This window comes from Vulpes lagopus, chromosome 1 (assembly GCF_018345385.1).
Source record: "Vulpes lagopus strain Blue_001 chromosome 1, ASM1834538v1, whole genome shotgun sequence".
Classification (NCBI taxonomy): domain Eukaryota; kingdom Metazoa; phylum Chordata; class Mammalia; order Carnivora; family Canidae; genus Vulpes; species Vulpes lagopus.
The window spans coordinates 74636997-74655527 of record NC_054824.1 but is presented as its reverse complement, the minus strand read 5'-3'; the positions used below and the strand labels follow the sequence as shown (position 1 = coordinate 74655527).

The following is an 18531-nucleotide window of genomic DNA, read 5'->3' as shown; positions in this document are numbered from 1 at the left end:
AGAATTAGTAGGCAAGGACATTAAAATGGTGAAATGATTGTATTCCATATGAAGAACCCAAAGGAAAGATTCAGCATATTTAGAAGTAATGCTGGAAGATAGAAAAAGAACAAATCAAAATTCTAGAGATTGAAAATACAATGGACAAGATTAACAGTAAATTAGGCATTTTAGAAGAAAAGATAAGTGATTTGAAGACCATAGAAACCATGTAAAATGAAACTTAGAAGAAAGAAAACTGAAACAAAAATGAATGGCTATGGGACAAATTGCATGCAGACGTAATAAAACTGTAATTGAAGTTTCCAAAAAATGGGAAGGGGAAACGTTTAAAAAAAACTTTTTTTTTAAAAGCTGAAAACTTTACAAATTTAATGAAAGCTGTAAAGCCATAGATTCAAGAAGTTCAGTGAATTCCAAGCACAAGAAACGTGATGAAAACTACAACCACAGCACATAATCAAATTGTTTAAAACAGGTGATAGAGATAAAATATTTTTTTAATTTTTATTTATTTATTATAGTCACACACAGAGAGAGAGAGGCAGAGACATAGGCAGAGGGAGAAGCAGGCTTCATGCACCGGGAGCCCGACGTGGGATTCGATCCCGGGTCTCCAGGATCGCGCCCTGGGTCAAAGGCAGGCGCCAAACCGCTGCGCCACCCAGGGATCCCGATAAAGAGAAAATTTTAAAAGCTTTCAGACCTTTGGCTCAATTTTCTTGAACCTAAAACTGCTCTAAAAAATCAATTAAAAAACAAAACTTATTTTTGTAAGCCCAAAAATAAGCTACCAGAAAGAAAAGACACATTACCTAAAGGAACAAAATATGACAGTGGACTTCATGGAAGTAACAGTGCATCATAGAAGAAGGAATATCTTTAAAGTACTAAAAGATGGGCACCTGGATGGCTTGGTCAGTTAAGTGTCTGTTTTCCACTCAGGTCATGATCCCAGAGTCCTGGGATAGAGCCCCTCTCAAGCCCCTGGGCTGGAGGGCTCCCTGCTCAGCAGGGAGTCTGCTCCTCCCCCTCCCTCTGCTCCTCCCCCTGCTTGTGCTCTCACTCTCCCAAATAAACAAATAAAATCTTAAAAAAATTTTTTTAACGTATTGAAAGGAAGACTCTTATTAACTTAGAATTCTGTATCTTGTGAACATATCTCAAAAATGAAGGGGAAACAAAGATTTTTATTTTTTTTTTAATATTTTTTTAAATTTTTATTTATTTATGATAGTCACAGAGAGATAGAGAGAGAGGCAGAGACACAGGCAGAGGGAGAAGCAGGCTCCATGCACCGGGAGCCCGACGTGGGATTCGATCCCGGGTCTCCAGGATCGCGCCCTGGGCCAAAGGCAGGCGCCAAACCGCTGCGCCACCCAGGGATCCCAAAACAAAGATTTTTAAATGTATAAAGGCTGAAAGAATTTTTCAGCAGCAGATCTGCCCTATAAGAAATATTAAACCAAATCTTTCAGGCAGAAGGAAAATGTTGTCAGAGGAAAATGTAGATCTGCATAAAGGAATGAAAATCACTAAAAATGGTAAAATGTTTTTCCTAATCTAAATCTCTAAAAAACATCCAGTTTTTAAGAAATGAAGTCCCTATTTAAGAAGTGAAGTTCTGCGGGATCCCTGGGTGGCGCAGCGGTTTGGCCCAGGGCGCGATCCTGGAGACCTGGGATCGAATCCCAGGTCGGGCTCCCGGTGCATGGAGCCTGCTTCTCCCTCTGCCTATGTCTCTGCCTCTCTCTCTCTCTCTGTGTGTGTGACTATCATAAATAAATAAAAAAATAAAAAAATAAAAAGAAGTGAAGTCCTGTGATATGTTCTATCACATAGATGAACCTCAAAAACAAGTAAAGGGATGCCTGGGTGGCTCAGCGGTTTAGCGTCTGCCTTTGGCCCAGGGTGTGATACTGGAGTCCCGGGATCCAGTCCCACATTGGGCTCCCTGCATGGAGCCTGCTTCTCCCTCTGCCTGTTTCTCTGCCCCTCTCTGTGTGTCTCTCATGAATAAATAAATAAAATCTTTTTTTTTTAAAGCCATTTACAAAAGACTGCGTGTTGTGTGGCCCTATTTATATGAAATGGCCAGAATAGACAAATGTGTGGTGAAGGAAGATTAGTGGTTGCGCAGAGCTTGGGATGGGGGAGGAAACAATGAGGAGCGATTGCTAATGAGTACACGGTTGCTTTTAGGGATGATGAAAATGTCCACAGTTAGGTTGTGGTGATGGTTACACAACTCTTTCTGTATATTAAAACTCAGATGAACTTTATGGTATATAAAGAATTATTGCTTAAACAACAAAGGAGATAAAAGGGGAATTATAAAAAATAGTTAATCCAAAGAAAAAAAAGAGGAAAATGTAAACAAAGAATAGAGACCATTAGAAAACAATGGAATGGCTAGTTTAAACCCAGCTACATCAGGGGCTCCTGGGTGGCTCAGTTGGTTGAGTGTCCGACTCTTGATCTCAGCTCAGGTCTTGATCTCAGGGTTGTGAATTCAAGCCCTGAATTGGGCTCTACACTGAGGGTGGAGCCTACTGAAAGAGAGGAAAGAGAGAGGGAGGGAGGGAGGGAGGAGGAAGGAAGGAAAAAGAAAAAGTAAATCCAGCTATGTCAATCACATTAAATGTAACTGATCTAGGCACCCCAATTAAAAAGCAGAGGTTATTAGATTACTAATCATATGCTATTTATAAAAATTCACTTTAAAAACATAAAACCAAGAAATAGGTCAAATAACAGGATTTTTGTTAAGCATACTAACAGTGAAAAGAAACCTGGACTGGCTAAAATCAGATAAAATAGATTTTGGAGCAAAAAATATTACTCTAAATATTTAAGGGATAAAGGTAAGGAATAGGTTATTTTATAATGGTAAGGTCAGTTCATGAAGAGGAAATAATAGAAATAAACATTTGCACACTTAATACTAGAGCTTTAAAATACATGAAGTAAAAACAGATACAGTTTTAAGGAGAAATAGATAAATCCCATTATAGTTGGAGATTCCAGTATACTTCTCTCAGTAATTGGTAGAGCCAGTAGACAGAAAATTGCTGAAACTATCAATCAACTCTGACCAGTTGACATTATAGCACATTCCACCTTGAGAATATACTGTTTTGGGCAGCCCCGGTGGCGCAGTGGTTTAGTGCAGTCTGCAGCCCAGGGCGTGATCCTGGAGAACCTGGATCGAGTCCCACATCAGGCTCTCTGTATGATGCCTGCTTCTCCCTCTGCCTGTGTCTCTGCCTCTCTCTGTCTCTATGAATAAATAAATAAAATCTTTAAAAAAAAAAAAAAAGAGAATATACTTTTTTAAGTGAACATGGAACACTTAACTGAGATCACATTCTAGGGAGATTTTTAAAAGTCTAATAAATTTAGAAGGATTCAAATCATACAAAGTATATTGTATGACCACAATGTAATTTAATTAAAAATTAACAGAAAAATCTCTGGAAATATTCAGGGGAAAAAACACTTCCAAATAAATGAAGAAATCAAAAAGATATTAGGAAGTATATTAAATGGAATGAAAATGAAAATTCACAGCATCAATATCTGTATGCTGCTAAGGCAGTACTTAGAAGAAAATTTATAGTATGAGAAGAGAAAAAGATTTTAAGTCAACGACTTAAGCAAAGCCATCTTAATAATCTAGAAAGGAAGAGCAAATGAGATTGAATGTATGGAAGAAAAGAAATAACAAAATTCAAAGTGAAGATCAATACAATAAAAAGAAAAATCAGTGAAACTACAAGCTGATTTATTGAGAATATCAGTAAAATGGATAAACCTAGGCAAACTGAAATGGGGGGGGGCGGGGGGAATCCATGGGTGGCTCGGCAGTTTAGCACCTGCCTTTGGCCCAGGGTGTGATCCTGGAGTCCTGGGATCGAGTCCTGCGTCGGGCTCCCTGCATGGAGCCTGCTTCTCCCTCTGCTTGTGTCTCTGCTTCTCTCTCTCTCTCTCTCTCTCTCTCTCTCTCTCATGAATAAAATCTTAAGAAAAAGAATGAAAGGCACCTGGGTGCCTCAGTTGATTAAGCATCTGCCTCCGGCTCAGGTCATGATCCTGGAGTCCTGAGATCAAGCCCCACATCAGTTGCTCTGCTCAGCGGGGATCCTGCTTCTCCCTCTCCCTCTGCTTGCCACTCTGCCTGCTTATGCTCTGTCTCTTTATATCAAAGAAAGAAAAAAAAGAAAGGTGGCATTTTTACAGCTATTAAAAATGATAAAGTAACAAATTCAACACATTAGATAAAGTAGGAAAATTTCTTGAATGACAAGTTTTCAAAATTCATTCAAGAAGAAATAACCTAAAAACACTACATCTCTAGGAAAATTTAGTTTGTAGTTAACAACCTTCCACAAAGAAACAGACCCATACGGCTCCATTGGTGAGTTGTACCAAACATTCAACTATCAACGGTTCTACATAATCTTCCAGAAAATTGAATGGAAAGGAATACTTCCCAATTTACTTTATGAGATCAGTATTGATATGATATTGATATTGATACTGATATTATGAGACCCTGATACCACCACCAAAGACATTACAAAAAAGAAAGCTAGATACCAATATTTCTCATCAATATAGATGTAAAATTTTAGCAAGATTTTAGCAATTAGAATCTCACTGTATATGAAAGGGGGAATAGTACACAGTGACCATGTGGTTTTCATTTCAGGAATGCAAGGTTGGTGTAACATTTGGAAGTTAATCAGTATAATTTATTATATTAACAATATAAGAAAGATAAAATGTATGTTCACCTCATTAGTTGTAAAAAAAAAGCATTTAACAAAATCTGTATTCCGTTCTGATAAAAACATTCAGCAAACTTGAAATACGAAGAAAAGCCTTTAACCTGATAAAGAACATCTTTGAAAAACTTACCACTAGCATCAAATTTAATAGTGGAAAAAAAAAAAAAGGCTTTTCCCTTTAAGATCCAAAAAAATGCAAAGATTTTTCTTCTCACTGCTTTTATTCAGTAGTGTGCTAGAGGTTGTAGCCAGTGCAGTAAGGCAAGAAAAAGATATGAAGGGAATTCAGAATGAGATAGAAGTAAACCTTTATTCACAAAAAAATATGATTGAATTTTTATATGAAATCTTGTGATAGCTACAAAGAAGCTGCTGGAGCTAAAAAAGATAAAGTAAGATTTCAGTATATCGGTATCAGGAATCAGTTGTGTTTCTCTATACCATCAATGGGCAGTTGAGAACCAGGGCACATGAGTGGCCTAGTCAGTTAAGTGTCTGCCTTTGTCTCAGATCATGATCCCAGGGTCCTGGGATCAAGCCCCATATCAGGCTCTCTGCCTAGCAGAGAGGCTGCTTCTCCCACTCCTTCAGTCTGTCGCTACTCCTGCTTGTGCTCTCCCTCTGTCAAATAAATAAATAAAATCTTAAAAAAAAAAAAGTTGAAAACCAAATTTAAAAAGCGGTACTATTTGCAGGGGGACCTGGCTGGCTCAGTCAGTAGAGCATACTACTCTTTGGGGTCATGAATTTGAGCCTCCTTTTAGGTAGAGTTTATTTTAAAAAAAAAAGTGACCCCCCAGACCAAGTGCTTTTACATAGAATATTTTTAATTGGTAAAACATAATATCATATTTAACCAGAAAACCTTTCCAAAGTTCAATAAGTGCTAGTACTTTGCATCCTAAAAACTAGAACACTCCCTACCTAACTTGTTTTGACATTAAAGCCACCAATGCCTAAAGTTGTATAATAAATAAAGAAGCAAATGCAAAACCAATTGCAACAGAAATTTTGAAATACTGAGGCAGAAATTTGACAAAAGCAGTGACAGATCTGTACAGTGGTAACTATAAAATATTGCTGATAGAAGTTTTAAAAGACCTGAATAAATGGAGACATTCACTGTTTTCATGGATTAGAAAGCTCAGTATTTTTTTAAAGATTTTTATTATTTATTTATTCATGAGAGACAGAGAGGGGTGGGGGGGGGGCGGCAAAGACAGGCAGAGGGAGAAGCAGGCTCCACACAGGAAGCCAAATATGAAACTCAATCTTGGGACTCTAGGCTCACATCCTAGGCCAAAGGCAGGTGCTAAACCACTGAGCCACCCAGGTGTCCTGAAAGCTCACTATTGTTAAGAAATCAGTTCTCCCTAAACTGATCTATAGATTCAATATAATTCCAATCAAAATCTCAGCAAAGGACCTAGGATAGTCAAACAGCTTTGAAAAAGGAAAAAATTATAAGGCTTATACTATGTGGTTTCAATGCTTATTTTTAAACTACAACTGTCGGGATCCCTGGGTGGTGCAGTGGTTTGGTGCTTGCCTTTGGCCCAGGGCGCGATCCTGGAGACCCGGGATCGAATCCCACATCGGGCTCCTGGTGCATGGAGCCTGCTTCTCCCTCTGCCTGTGTCTCTGCCTCTCTCTCTCTCTTTCTGTGACTATCATAAATAAATAAAAATTAAAAAAAATTATAAAAAAAAAAACAAAACTACAACTGTCAAGGCAGGCTCGTATTGGCATAGAGATAAATGATTGCAACAAGGTTATGCATCTAGAAATAGACACAGGCATAGATGGACAATTGATTTTGATTTTCAGCAGTAGTTCAAAATGGCATTGACCTTCTGAATAGCAGCACTGGAAGTTAGAAGTTCTGAGGTGGGGAAACATTTTCAATCTAAATATGTATATATATGGTCAAGAAGTATCAAGGGGTAAACCAGAAAGAAGAAAACAAAATATCCAGAAAATAGATTCTAGCAAGGGTAGAAGGAATGTCCTAGGACAACTGTGCCAGAAGCTTAGGCATAAACTACTGCAGATTAGAGCAGGAGGATCTGAGAGCAAGGCGGAGGTGTGGGAGGGTATGGCCAGGGGACTTGAAGCATCTAGTGGGGCAGAGAGGAACAAATATGTTTGAATTACAGAGAATATTATTGACGTGTGTCAGAAATGTAGCAAAAATAATTGGTAGAACCATGGAAAAACAAGGCTTAAGATGTAGCAGTTATTTTTAATAAAAAGAGGAAGGACTAGAGTTGTTCAAGAAAGATGGCATGCTCATTGTAAACTTTGTCTATACAGTCTATATTATCTACATGGTCATAGTAATGTAAGTTGTTCTTTTGGGATGAATATAGCCAAATGGAAATAGAATCTGATAGACTGTTTTCCAGATTGCTCAGTATGGAAAGTATAGGCCTCTGTTTATGAGAACCAGTGTTCTAAAGGGCTATCTCTTCTGTCCTGTGCTCTTTTATTCAGTCCTGGTGCAGGGTCAGTCCAGGTACCTCTTTAATCAGGACACAGTTGTGGTTGTCCCCACCCCTGCTTGAACACAGAATAGGTTACTTTACTTTTATCGGTTTCCTATAAGCCAGTGTCTTTTAGGGGGAAATCTCTTCTAGAATAATTTTTTCCTAATTAATTTTGGAGAAACATGATTATGAGTAACTTTATTATTAATCTTGTTTAAATAGAATGATTCTTTTTTTTTTTTTTCATGCCCTCTAGGAAGTAAGAAGAAAGAAAAGGAACGGCCAGAAATTTCTCCTCCATCTGATTTTGAGCATACCATCCATGTTGGCTTTGATGCGGTTACGGGAGAATTCACTGTAAGTTTACCCAGTTGGGACTCCTTTATGTATTAGCACTCAAAACTTCCCTTGCAATATTGTTTCAAGTTAACTTTTCTGTCCACATGTTAACTGTGAATTCTTAGTGCTTTTCTCTTACAAAGGGGTTGTGGTTTGCTATATCTTTGTCTTAGGGAAATGAGCCCATTAGTTAGAATAATGCAAAAACAGATTTAGCAAAATAGACCATTAGAAAAAGAAGACCTTTTTTTTTTTTTTTAATTTTTATTTATTTACGATAGTCACACAGAGAGAGAGAGAGAGAGGCAGAGGCACAGGCAGAGGGAGAAGCAGGCTCCATGCACCGGGAGCCCGACGTGGGATTCGATCCCGGGTCTCCAGGACCGCGCCCTGAGCCAAAGGCAGGCGCCAAACCGCTGCGCCACCCAGGGATCCCAAGAAGACCTTTTACAATGTAGTCAAGCCTATAATTGATTGGCTTGTATTTTTATGTATTTTGTCATTTACCTCTGGAAGTTGATTTTATTGGAGCGACTCAAAACAACTAATTTCTGACCGTCTTTTTGTTAGGGCATGCCAGAACAGTGGGCTCGATTATTACAGACCTCCAATATCACCAAACTAGAGCAAAAGAAGAATCCTCAGGCTGTGCTGGATGTCTTAAAGTTCTATGACTCCAACACAGTGAAGCAGAAATACCTGAGCTTTACTCCTACTGGTAAGATGTCATACAGTGGTAAAGGCTGATTCAAATGGGATTGCAGAATTGTCATAAAAAGAATGTCTCTGGAAAAATAAAAAGCTAAGCTATGGTCTTTGTCTTTATTCTTGCCCCTTTGTAGATCTGCCTTTTGTAAACTGATTGGGGTAGCTTTTATGCAGAATTCAGAGTCTGGGGAATATATTAATCTCTTAGTTTTGCCAAAAGTGGGTGTTTTCGCCTTCTGTTTGGTTTTTTTGTGTGTGTTTTTCACGGCTTTGGAATGACTCCCAACAATGGAAGAGAAAGGCACATCATGATTTTTAGGCATGTTCAAATTAGAAATACATTTATTTTTAGTAGGACAGGAGGATTGTTTGCTATATTAAATACACAGACTTTGAAAGTAAAAACATGCTTAAGTCCATTCCAAAATTGAAACTTATCAAATATATAAACATAAAATAAGCATTAGAACTAAAAGATTTTATACCTTTGAATTAGGGTATCGTTAGATAAGAATTGAAGTATAGTAGCTTTTTAAAAATAATTTATGTGTTTAAATCAGGGTCAGAATAAAGTCCGTACATGATAGTTGACTGCTGTACTCTTGAATCTGTCTTGATGTTCAGGCTCCCTCACACAGATCCTTTAAAGATTTTATGTATTTATTCATGAGAGACACAGAAAGAGAGAGAAGCAGAGACACAGGCAGAGGGAGAAGCAGGCTGCGTGCAGGGAGCCCAATGTGGGACTTGATCCTGGGATCCTGGGACTAAAGCCTGAGCCAAAGGCAGACACTCAACTGCTGAGCCACCCAGGCATCCCCCCAGGGTATCTTTTAATATGTTTCTTTGACCCCTAAAATCATACGTGTAGTTTTAATTAATTGTACGTAATTTGATTGCATTTTCACAGAAATAAGGGCTTTGCTCAAGGAAGAAATAAAGACCACTTGGCCAAATGATCTTGACGTTTTAACTTAGATCTTGACCTTTACATCCTTAGCAAAAGATCAGACTCAACCCTAAAGCCTTTGTGTTTGTTAGTAAGTCTGTGTAAATTAGTATTTTTTTAAGTCAATGTTTGACCAGAAAATGGTATATTCTTTTCACCCTATTTAAATATTGCATACTTAATATATGTGTTAGTTATATTAAATATGTACCTTTAATATAACTATATATTATTTGTGTAAATACCTACATATTTATATTATATAAGTAATGTTTTATGTTGTTTTAATATACATGTTAAATAATATAGCCATAAGTTATAGTTATATTAATATTATTTAACATATATATGTATAAAAATGTAAAAGTCTCTGGGCCTTTTGAAAAGTAAAACAAAACAAAACTTGCTCTTTTAAACTCCAGAATGAATATTTTGATATTCAAAACATAGTTTTGCCTTTAGGAATATGCTTTTTTACTGATCAGAATTTATGTTAAGAATTTTCCTTTGCACAATTACCATTGTCTGAATAGTTGCCTTGAAATATAGTTCACATACTGTAAAATTCATTCATTTGAAGTATACAAGTCAATGATTTTTGGTAAATCTAGAGTTCCATTAAGATTTGAAATTTGGTAGCACAATCTTGAATAAATTCTTATTTGAATACTGATATTATCATTTTTCTCAAGATTTGCTTCATCCTAAAATGAAAGCAAAGAACATTTTACTTGCTCTGCATTGCATTTTCTTCCCCTTATTATATAGAAGTTGTTTTTATTTTTTGAGTTGTTGACTTAGCATTATTTTCTGTTTCATATTCAGAGAAAGATGGCTTCCCTTCTGGAACACCCGCAGTAAGTTAATATATTACTTCTTATAGCTCTTGTTCTAACTTAAGTTACCCAAACAAATCTCACTTTTGCTTTTTTTTTTTAAGATTTTATCTATTTATTCATGAGAGACACACAGAGAGGCAGAAACATAGGCAGAGGGAGAAGCAGGCTCCATGCGTGGAGTCCGATGCAGGACTCATCCCGGAACCCCGGGGTCATGCCCTGAGCTGAAGGCAGATGCTCAACCGCTGAGCCACCTAGGCATCCTCAGATCTCAGTTTTTATTTTGCTTTCTAAAATTAATTATAGTCATCAGAAATAAATAACTGCTTATAAGCTAGCCACCTGATTAAGCGGATAAGAGAAGCCATGTTAAGTAAACAGAATTTCCTCAATTAGGAAGAAACAATCTCCTTGAGTTATATGAAGACAAAATGTGATATGTAAAGTACCCACCTAGCATACATTGGTATATAATAAGCTCTGTGTAAAAGTTAACGTCTTCTTTTATTTTAATTTAATTTTTTAAAAGATTTTATTTATTTATTTATTCATTCATTCATTCATTCATTCATTCATTCATTCGAGATACAGAGAGAGGCAGAGACACAGGCAGAGAGAGAAGCAGGCTCCATGCAGGAAGCCCAATGTGGGACTCGATCCCAGGATTCCAGGATCACGCCCTGAGCCAAAGGCAGACACTCAACCGCTGAGCCACCCAGGCATCCTGAGTTTTTAGTCTTAACAAATAAAATAATTGCTTGCTTTTAGGGCTTGTTTAAGGAGCATAAAATTCTCATATAAAAGTTATAAATTGGGCAGCCCTGCTAGCTCAGCGGTTTAGCGCCTTCTACAGCCCAGGGCATGATCCTGGAGACCCAGGATCAAGTCCCGCATCAGGCTCCCTGCATGTAGCCTGCTTCTCCCTCTGCCTGTGTCTCTGCCTCTATCTTTCTCTCGCTGTGTGTCTCTAATAAATAAATAAAATCTTAAAAAAAAAAAGTTATAAATTTTCTCTTAAGAAAATTTGATATTTGTACAGCCCCAGTGGCACAGCAGTTTAGCGCCACCTGCAGCCTAGGATGTGATCCTGGAGACCCCGGGTCGAGTCCCATATCAGGCTCCCTGCATGGAGCCTGCTTCTCCCTCTGCCTGTGTCTCTGCCCCTCTCTCTCTCTGTGTGTCTCTCATGAATAAATAAATAAAATCTTTTAAAAAATTGATATTTACTGTAAACATTTATTTTATAAACTTTTCAATAAGTTATAGAATTACCTTTATTTTTAAAAGATTAGATTAGAACCAAAGAGATTTTATTGTTTTAAAATGAGCTACTAAAGAAATACATTTTTTCAAGTATGTTAAAAAAGAATCCTATTTTAACGTATCATTATATTTGACTTGTCTTCCTTACTTTGTTCATGTGATGAATGTAGCTGAGTGCGAAGGGATCAGAAACAGCAGCAGTAGTAGCAGAGGAAGATGATGATGATGAAGAGGCTGCTCCTCCTGTTATTGCCCCACGACCGGATCATACAAAATCAGTGCGTGTCTGATTAGTAATTGGGCTGTGGGTATCTGGGCACGTGGGTTTTTAAAAAACAGCAATCTGTATTTAACTTCCAGTAGTTAATTTTCAAAATCCTTCAGTGTGGGGAAATTTGACGAGAAGATCTTTACCTAAAAATCATTCATCAAAAAACTAGTTTTTTTGAAAATTAAAGTTAAATGACTTCCTTAAAACTTAAAATGGTTACCTCATTGTTTTTTCTTTCTATATTACACCTTCTCTTCCAGAGAATTCATCTATTTGGCTTTCTCTGTTTATCTCAATGCAGATAACTACTATATCTAAAACTTAAATCTGGGGGTCCCTGGGTGGCTCGGCAGTTTGGCACCTGCCTCTGGCCCAGGGCGTGATCCTGCAGTCCCGGGATTGAGTCCCGCATTGGGCTCCCTGCCTGGAGCCTGCTTCTCCCTCTGTCTCTCTCTCTTTCTCTCTCTCTCTCTCTTTCTCTCTCTATCATAAATAAATAAATAAATCTTTTTTATAAAATAAGATAAAATAAAACTTAAATCTTACTTCTCACCCAAATTGTGTATATAATCTCCCAGATTACATTTCTCTTAAAGCCCTGGTGTCATTCAAGAGGCTTCTGAGAGTGAAATTCCCAACTGGCTAGGGGAGAATTTAAAAAATATAATAACCTTAGATAGAGACAAGAAGAGTCTTGTCTCTTACCCTGTGCCAATACAAGGAAAGGGGGAGAAGGTTCTGTGTGGTAGAATGCTGGCACAGTAAGCAGGAAGGGCTCTGAGGCCTGCCGCTAGGTTGTGATCTAATGAGAGAGAAGGGCTGTTTTCCTCTTTTACCTCCTAGAAGTGGCTGTTTACAATGAAATGTAAACAGTAGAAATCATCTTTGGGTATAAGTTTTTATGGGAATTAATAGTTAATTCTTGCAGAATGAGTTTGTAAGTTCTCCTTCCATTTCTATTCTTTGGAATAGTTTGAGAAGAATAGGTATTAACTCTTCTTTAAATAGCTGATAAAATTCCCCTGGGAAGCCATCTAGTCCTGAGCTTTTGTTTGTTGGGAGATTTTTTTTTATTACTGATTCAGTTTCTTTGCTGCTTTTGTATTTGTTCAAATTTTGAATTTTTCTTGTTTCAATATTTTTTTCTATCTCAGTTTTGATAGTTTATAGGGTTCTAGGACTTTATCCATTTTTTCCAGATTGAACAATCTGTTGGCATAGAATTTTTCATAATTTTCTCTTAGAATTCTTTTATTTCTGTCATGTTGGCTGTGGTCTATCCTCTTTCATGATTTTATTTATTTGGATATCTTTCTTTTCTTTCTGATATATCTGTCTAGAGGTTTATCAATTTTATTAATTTTGTCAGAGATTCAGCTTCTAGTTTCATGGGTTTGTTCTGCTGAGCTTTTTTCCACATCAGTGTGATTTATTTTTATTCTAATTTCATTATTTCCCTTCTGCTGGTTGTAGACTTTACTTGATGTTTTCCTTTTTCAACTCCTTTAGGTGTAACTTTAGATTTTTTAAGACTTTTTTTGCTTCCTGAGGTAGGCCTGTATTGCTATGCATTTTCTTCTTATGGCCACTTTTGATGCATCCAAAAGGTTTTTGATGGCCCTGTTTCCATTTTCCATTGTTTCCATGTGTTTTTTTTTTTCTTTTTTCATTTCTTGGTTAATCTGTTCATTCTTTAGTAGGATGTTCTTTAACCTCCATGTATTTGTGGTCTTCCAAAATTGTTCTTATGATTGACTTCAAGTTTCATAGCATTGTGGTCTAAAAAATATGCATAGCATGATCTCAATTTTTTTTGTATATGAACATTATGGTTTCCATAATTTTGCTCTTTATTTCTCTTTTGTAGTAAGAACATGATTTTTACTTTTTGTACTTTTTGCTTCATTGCTAGCATATCATTGGTTAAACTTAAATTTCATTCACAGATCTGCTATTTTGCTAGACAGACTTTTAAAATCTATATATCATGTGTTAAAAGTGTTTCACACTTTTCATACTTATTTTTCTTAGTTACAAGGCTTTTATAAGAGAAGTCTGAAAATATGCTCATTCTTTAGTACATTGGAGAAAAGTAGTTTTGGTTAAAAATCAAAGAACTGAATAGTATGCCAGTAAGAATGTCTAAAAATATTTTTCCTCAGATCTCAATAATTAACTATCTCTCTACAGATTTATACACGGTCTGTAATTGACCCTATTCCTGCACCAGTTGGTGATTCTAATGTTGATAGCGGTGCCAAGTCTTCTGACAAACAGAAAAAGAAGACCAAAATGACAGATGAAGAGATTATGGAAAAATTAAGTATGTTGCCTACATTTACATTATTCTTAATTGTTAATAGCTCTTGAAACATTTAGCTCAGATGGATTTTAATTTATACCTTATGTTTTGACTTAAGACATAAATAATAACCGGTTTCCTTTTAGGAACAATAGGTTCAATTAAAATCTGGTTAATGTTGTGATTAGATTAGAACCAATGAGATTTTATCATTTTGAAACAAGCTATTAAAGAAATACGTGTTTTCAAGTATATTAAAAAAGAGTTCTGGGATCCCTGGGTGGCGCAGCGGTTTGGCGCCTGCCTTTGGCTCAGGGCGCGATCCTGGAGACCCGAGATCGAATCCCACATCAGGCTCCCGGTGCATGGAGCCTGCTTCTCCCTCCGCCTGTGTCTCTGCCTCTCTCTCTCTCTCTCTCTCTGTGACTATCATAAATAAATAAAAAAAAAATTAAAAAAAAAAAAAGAGTTCTATTTTAATATGTTACTATATTTGACTTGTCTTCCTTAGTTTGTTTATGTGATTATATTCTGATTTGCTTGTTCATCATTGTTAACTCTTGAGTAATGTTTTTGCAGTGGTCAGTACCATCTGGAGCAATACTTTCTTCCAAAGGGCCAAATCTAAGGGTCATGGTTAGAAACCTTATCAAAGGAAGTTGGTATATATTTAACTATACTTATAGCTTCTCAATATGAGAATACAAAAAGTCCCCATATAACTAAACAATATGGCCTTCTTGTATAGATATATGATGTGGGGTTTTTTTCCTTTTCTCATCCATCAACTCTCATTGGCCTGAATCAACCATTGGAAATAACGAACACATGGTACCAGAGAGAGGGTAGCACTAATATCTGATTATAAATCTACAGCAACTGTAAAGAACACTGACATAGAGGGATCAAGGAAAAATATTACAGCTAGAGTGACTGTAGGCCAGAAATTGGGTACCTATATAAAATTGGAATATTTGTATGAGGGATCCCTGGGTGGCGCAGTGGTTTGGCGCTTGCCTTTGGCCCAGGGCGCGATCCTGGAGACCCGGGATCGAATCCCACATCAGGCTCCCGGTGCATGGAGCCTGCTTCTCCCTCTGCCTATGTCTCTGCCCCTCTCTCTCTCTCTCTGTGACTATCATAAATAAATAAAAATTAAAAAAAAAAAAAAAAGGAATATTTGTATGAGTTTCCTTGATATAATCATATCTCCTTTTACCTTGAGTAAGTAACAACTTAGTGAGGTTTTCTCATGTTTTGGCTTACTGGTAATAAAAACATATTAAGTTACAGTTTTATATCCAAATCCTAATTATAAAACAGCTTCTTAGTTATGACTGTGAACTTTCCTAAAACAGATGTTTGATTAGTTCATACTAAAGTAATCTTTATAGAAATAAATGATTTCAAAAATATATTGGAAGATAGAAGGTATATGGGAAGAGTCAGGCCATTTAGGGTTATTCATTTGGATATCATTTATATATTATTTCTGATAGTAAGTAGTTTCCTAACTTACCATTAATTAATACTGAAATCAGTGTAGTATGAAAAGTAGAATGACCAATCCATCCTTCCCCAGAAATTTCCCAATTAAGACTAAACATCCCACATCCTGAGAACCCCTTTATTCTCAGGCACACTTACAGTTGGTCATTTTTAAAGTGTGTTTATTTTGAAAAGGTGAGAGGATAATTAAGACACTAGTTAGGAGGTCTAACCTCATGGAAATAATATGTCTTCTTCTGATACTTTCTTATTAAGTTTCATTAGTGTTCTGTTTGAAACATACATGATTTTTGAAACTTAACATTGGTTTTGAAAACCAATGTTCTAAGATCAGTAGAGTTTATTAAAAAGGAATAATGAGGGCAGCCCCTGTGGCGCAGCGGTTTAGATCCACCTGCAGCCTGGGGTGTGATCCTGGAGGCCCGGAATCAAGACCCACGTCAGGCTCCCTGCATGGAGCCTGCTTCTCCCTCTGCCTGTGTCTCTGCCTCTCTCTCTCTCTCTCCCTCTCTCTCTCTCTCTCTGTGTCTCTATGAATAAATAAATAAAAATCTTAAAACAAAAAAAAAAGGAATAATGAGGTCAGCCCCAGTGGCTCAACGGTTTAGCACAGCCTTCAGCCCCAGGGCATGATCCTGGAGTTCCGGGATCGAGTCTCATGTCGGACTCCCTGCATGGATTCTGCTTCTCCCTCTGCCTGTGTCTTTGCCTCTCTCTCTCTCTCTCTCTCTCATGAATAAATATATAAAATCTTTAAAAAATAATAAAAATAAAACAATAAAATAAGGGCAGCCCTGGTGGCCCAGTGGTTTAGCACCGCCTTCGGCCCAAGGTGTGATCCTGGAGACCCAGGATCAAGTCCCGTGTCGGGCTCCCTGCATGGAGCCTGCTTCTCCCTCTGCCTGTGTGTCTGTCTGTCTGTCTCTCTCTCTCTCTCTCTCTCTCCCTTTCTCTGTGTCTGTCATGAATAAATAAATAAAATCTTTTTAAAAAATAAAAATAAAATAAAAGGAATAATGATAGAATTAGTTTACAACTTTAAAATGCTTGGCTGTGCTTCCAACTTTTTGTTGTTTTTTGTTTAAAATAGGAACTATTGTGAGCATAGGTGACCCTAAGAAAAAATATACAAGATACGAAAAAATTGGGCAAGGGTAAGTATTTGTGACTATACTACACAGTATATAATAATCCCTGGGTGTACAGTATAGTATGATGTCTCTTCTGCCTGTTGACATTGAGCAGTTATGGCATTCTATGAGTGGTATTCTTGGATCTGTATAAATACATGATGCCTTTCTACATACTATAAAAAAAAAGCTACTGATGAGCAGTTCTTGTTCTTTCTTAAATGTTATTTCCCATTGGTGGTTAAGAGATTAGATGGGAAAATTGCCCATCAAATATATTTAAAAGACAATAAGAACATTTACTACAAGATGATAGGTAATAAGAGCATGTATTTAATCACATCATTGAGTATTGATTTTTTAGTCTACTGACCTTCTAATTTTATAATTTGTATTTTTAAGCTACACTTTCTTTCTGTTGCCTGGGAGCAAATGAACATCTTGAATTTTTAATGTTATTAATCTCTGGAAAGTATTCTCTGCATTTAGAAGGAGAGCTTGAGTCTTTTTTGAACGCCTCCTTATGAATTTCTTTCTAAAAACTAAATTTAATGGGTCTCCTGGATAACTCAGTCACTTAAGCATCTGACTCTTGATTTCTGCTCAGGTCATGATCTCAGGGTTGTGAGATCAGCCCCTCATCAGGCTCCTTGCTGGATATGCAGCCTACATAAAAGATTGTCTTTCGGGCAGCCCCAGTGGCGCAGCGGTTTAGCGCCGCCTCCAGCCCGGGGTGTGATCCTGAAGACTCAGGATCGAGTCCCATATCAGGCTTCCTGCAGGGAGCCTGCTTCTCCCTTTGCCTGTGTCTCTGCCTCTCTCTTCGCTCTCTCTGAATGAATAAATACATAAATCTTTAAAAAAAAAAAAAAAAAAAAGATTGTCTTTCTCTGGGCAGCTGAGTGGCTTGGTTGAGTATCTGCCTTCAGCTCAGGTCATGATCCCGGAGTCCTAGGATCGAGCTCCATGTTGGGCTCCCTGCTCAGCAGGGAGTCTGCTTCTTCCCCTGCCCCTCACCCTGATTGTGCTCTCTCTCACTCACTCTTCCTCTCTCAAATAAATAAATAAAACCTTAAAAAAAGATCTCCCTCTCTCTCTGCCCCTCCTCCCACTTCTACCTCTCTTTAAAAATAAGAAAACTAAATTTAGTTGCATCACTGGTTTAATAACAAAAATTGAAAATCAATATTCTTGAGCATGATAATGGATAAATTATAATATATTGAATAATACAAATAATAATTATGAGTAAACAAGCATAAGACCTATTCCAAATCTAATGTTGAATTTAAAAAACAAATCGCAAAAAATAAAATAAAATAAATAATTAAAAAGCAAATCGCAGAAAAATACATAAAATGAAACTGTTTATAAGAAGTTTAAAAGTTATGTTGAATATATTTTATAGTGATATGCAGCTATGTCCTTAATAGTTAAAGTGTAGACAAATTCATGGAAAGGATACGTATCATCTGCAAAATAAACACCAAATACAGGTTACTTTTGAGAAGAGGTAAGGATACCTTGGGAAAGCACATACAAGGACTTCAAATTTATTTGTTGCTCTTTGTTTCTTAAGCAGGGAAATGGATCCAGGAGTATAACATTTTTCTTCCCTTTATCTTTTTTCTACAGTTCTGTAGGTATGATATTTATGACAAATTTCTAACATAAACTTTGGCCACAAGGATTGCCTTTTTCTTTAAGTCTTACATGTTCTTTAATTATTTTCCAGTTGTTCTAGGTATAAAGTTTTCAGATATATAAATGATAGTGATTTAGAAACCTTAAATCTGGTTATGTCTTTTTTCCCCTAGGGCTTCTGGTACAGTTTTCACTGCTACTGATGTGGCATTGGGACAGGAGGTAGCTACTTTTTCATACTTCTGGGTGTTACCATTCATTAGCTTTTAGTATAGGAGGAAACTAGGTAAACCTGTGAATA

At 36.9% G+C, this 18531-nt stretch overlaps 1 protein-coding gene across 2 annotated transcripts in view; it reads left to right on the top strand.

Moving 5' to 3' along the window:
- The window catches only part of PAK2 (p21 (RAC1) activated kinase 2), a 90487-nt gene that overhangs the window by 57398 nt on the left and 14558 nt on the right, over positions 1-18531 (top strand). For both annotated transcript variants that reach the window (XM_041726519.1, XM_041726599.1), the window contains exons 3-9: positions 7533-7633; positions 8186-8333; positions 10098-10129; positions 11545-11652; positions 13836-13968; positions 16547-16610; positions 18404-18452. In XM_041726519.1, the coding sequence (XP_041582453.1) occupies positions 7533-7633; positions 8186-8333; positions 10098-10129; positions 11545-11652; positions 13836-13968; positions 16547-16610; positions 18404-18452 (635 nt within the window). The remainder of the gene's footprint in view (positions 1-7532; positions 7634-8185; positions 8334-10097; positions 10130-11544; positions 11653-13835; positions 13969-16546; positions 16611-18403; positions 18453-18531) is intronic.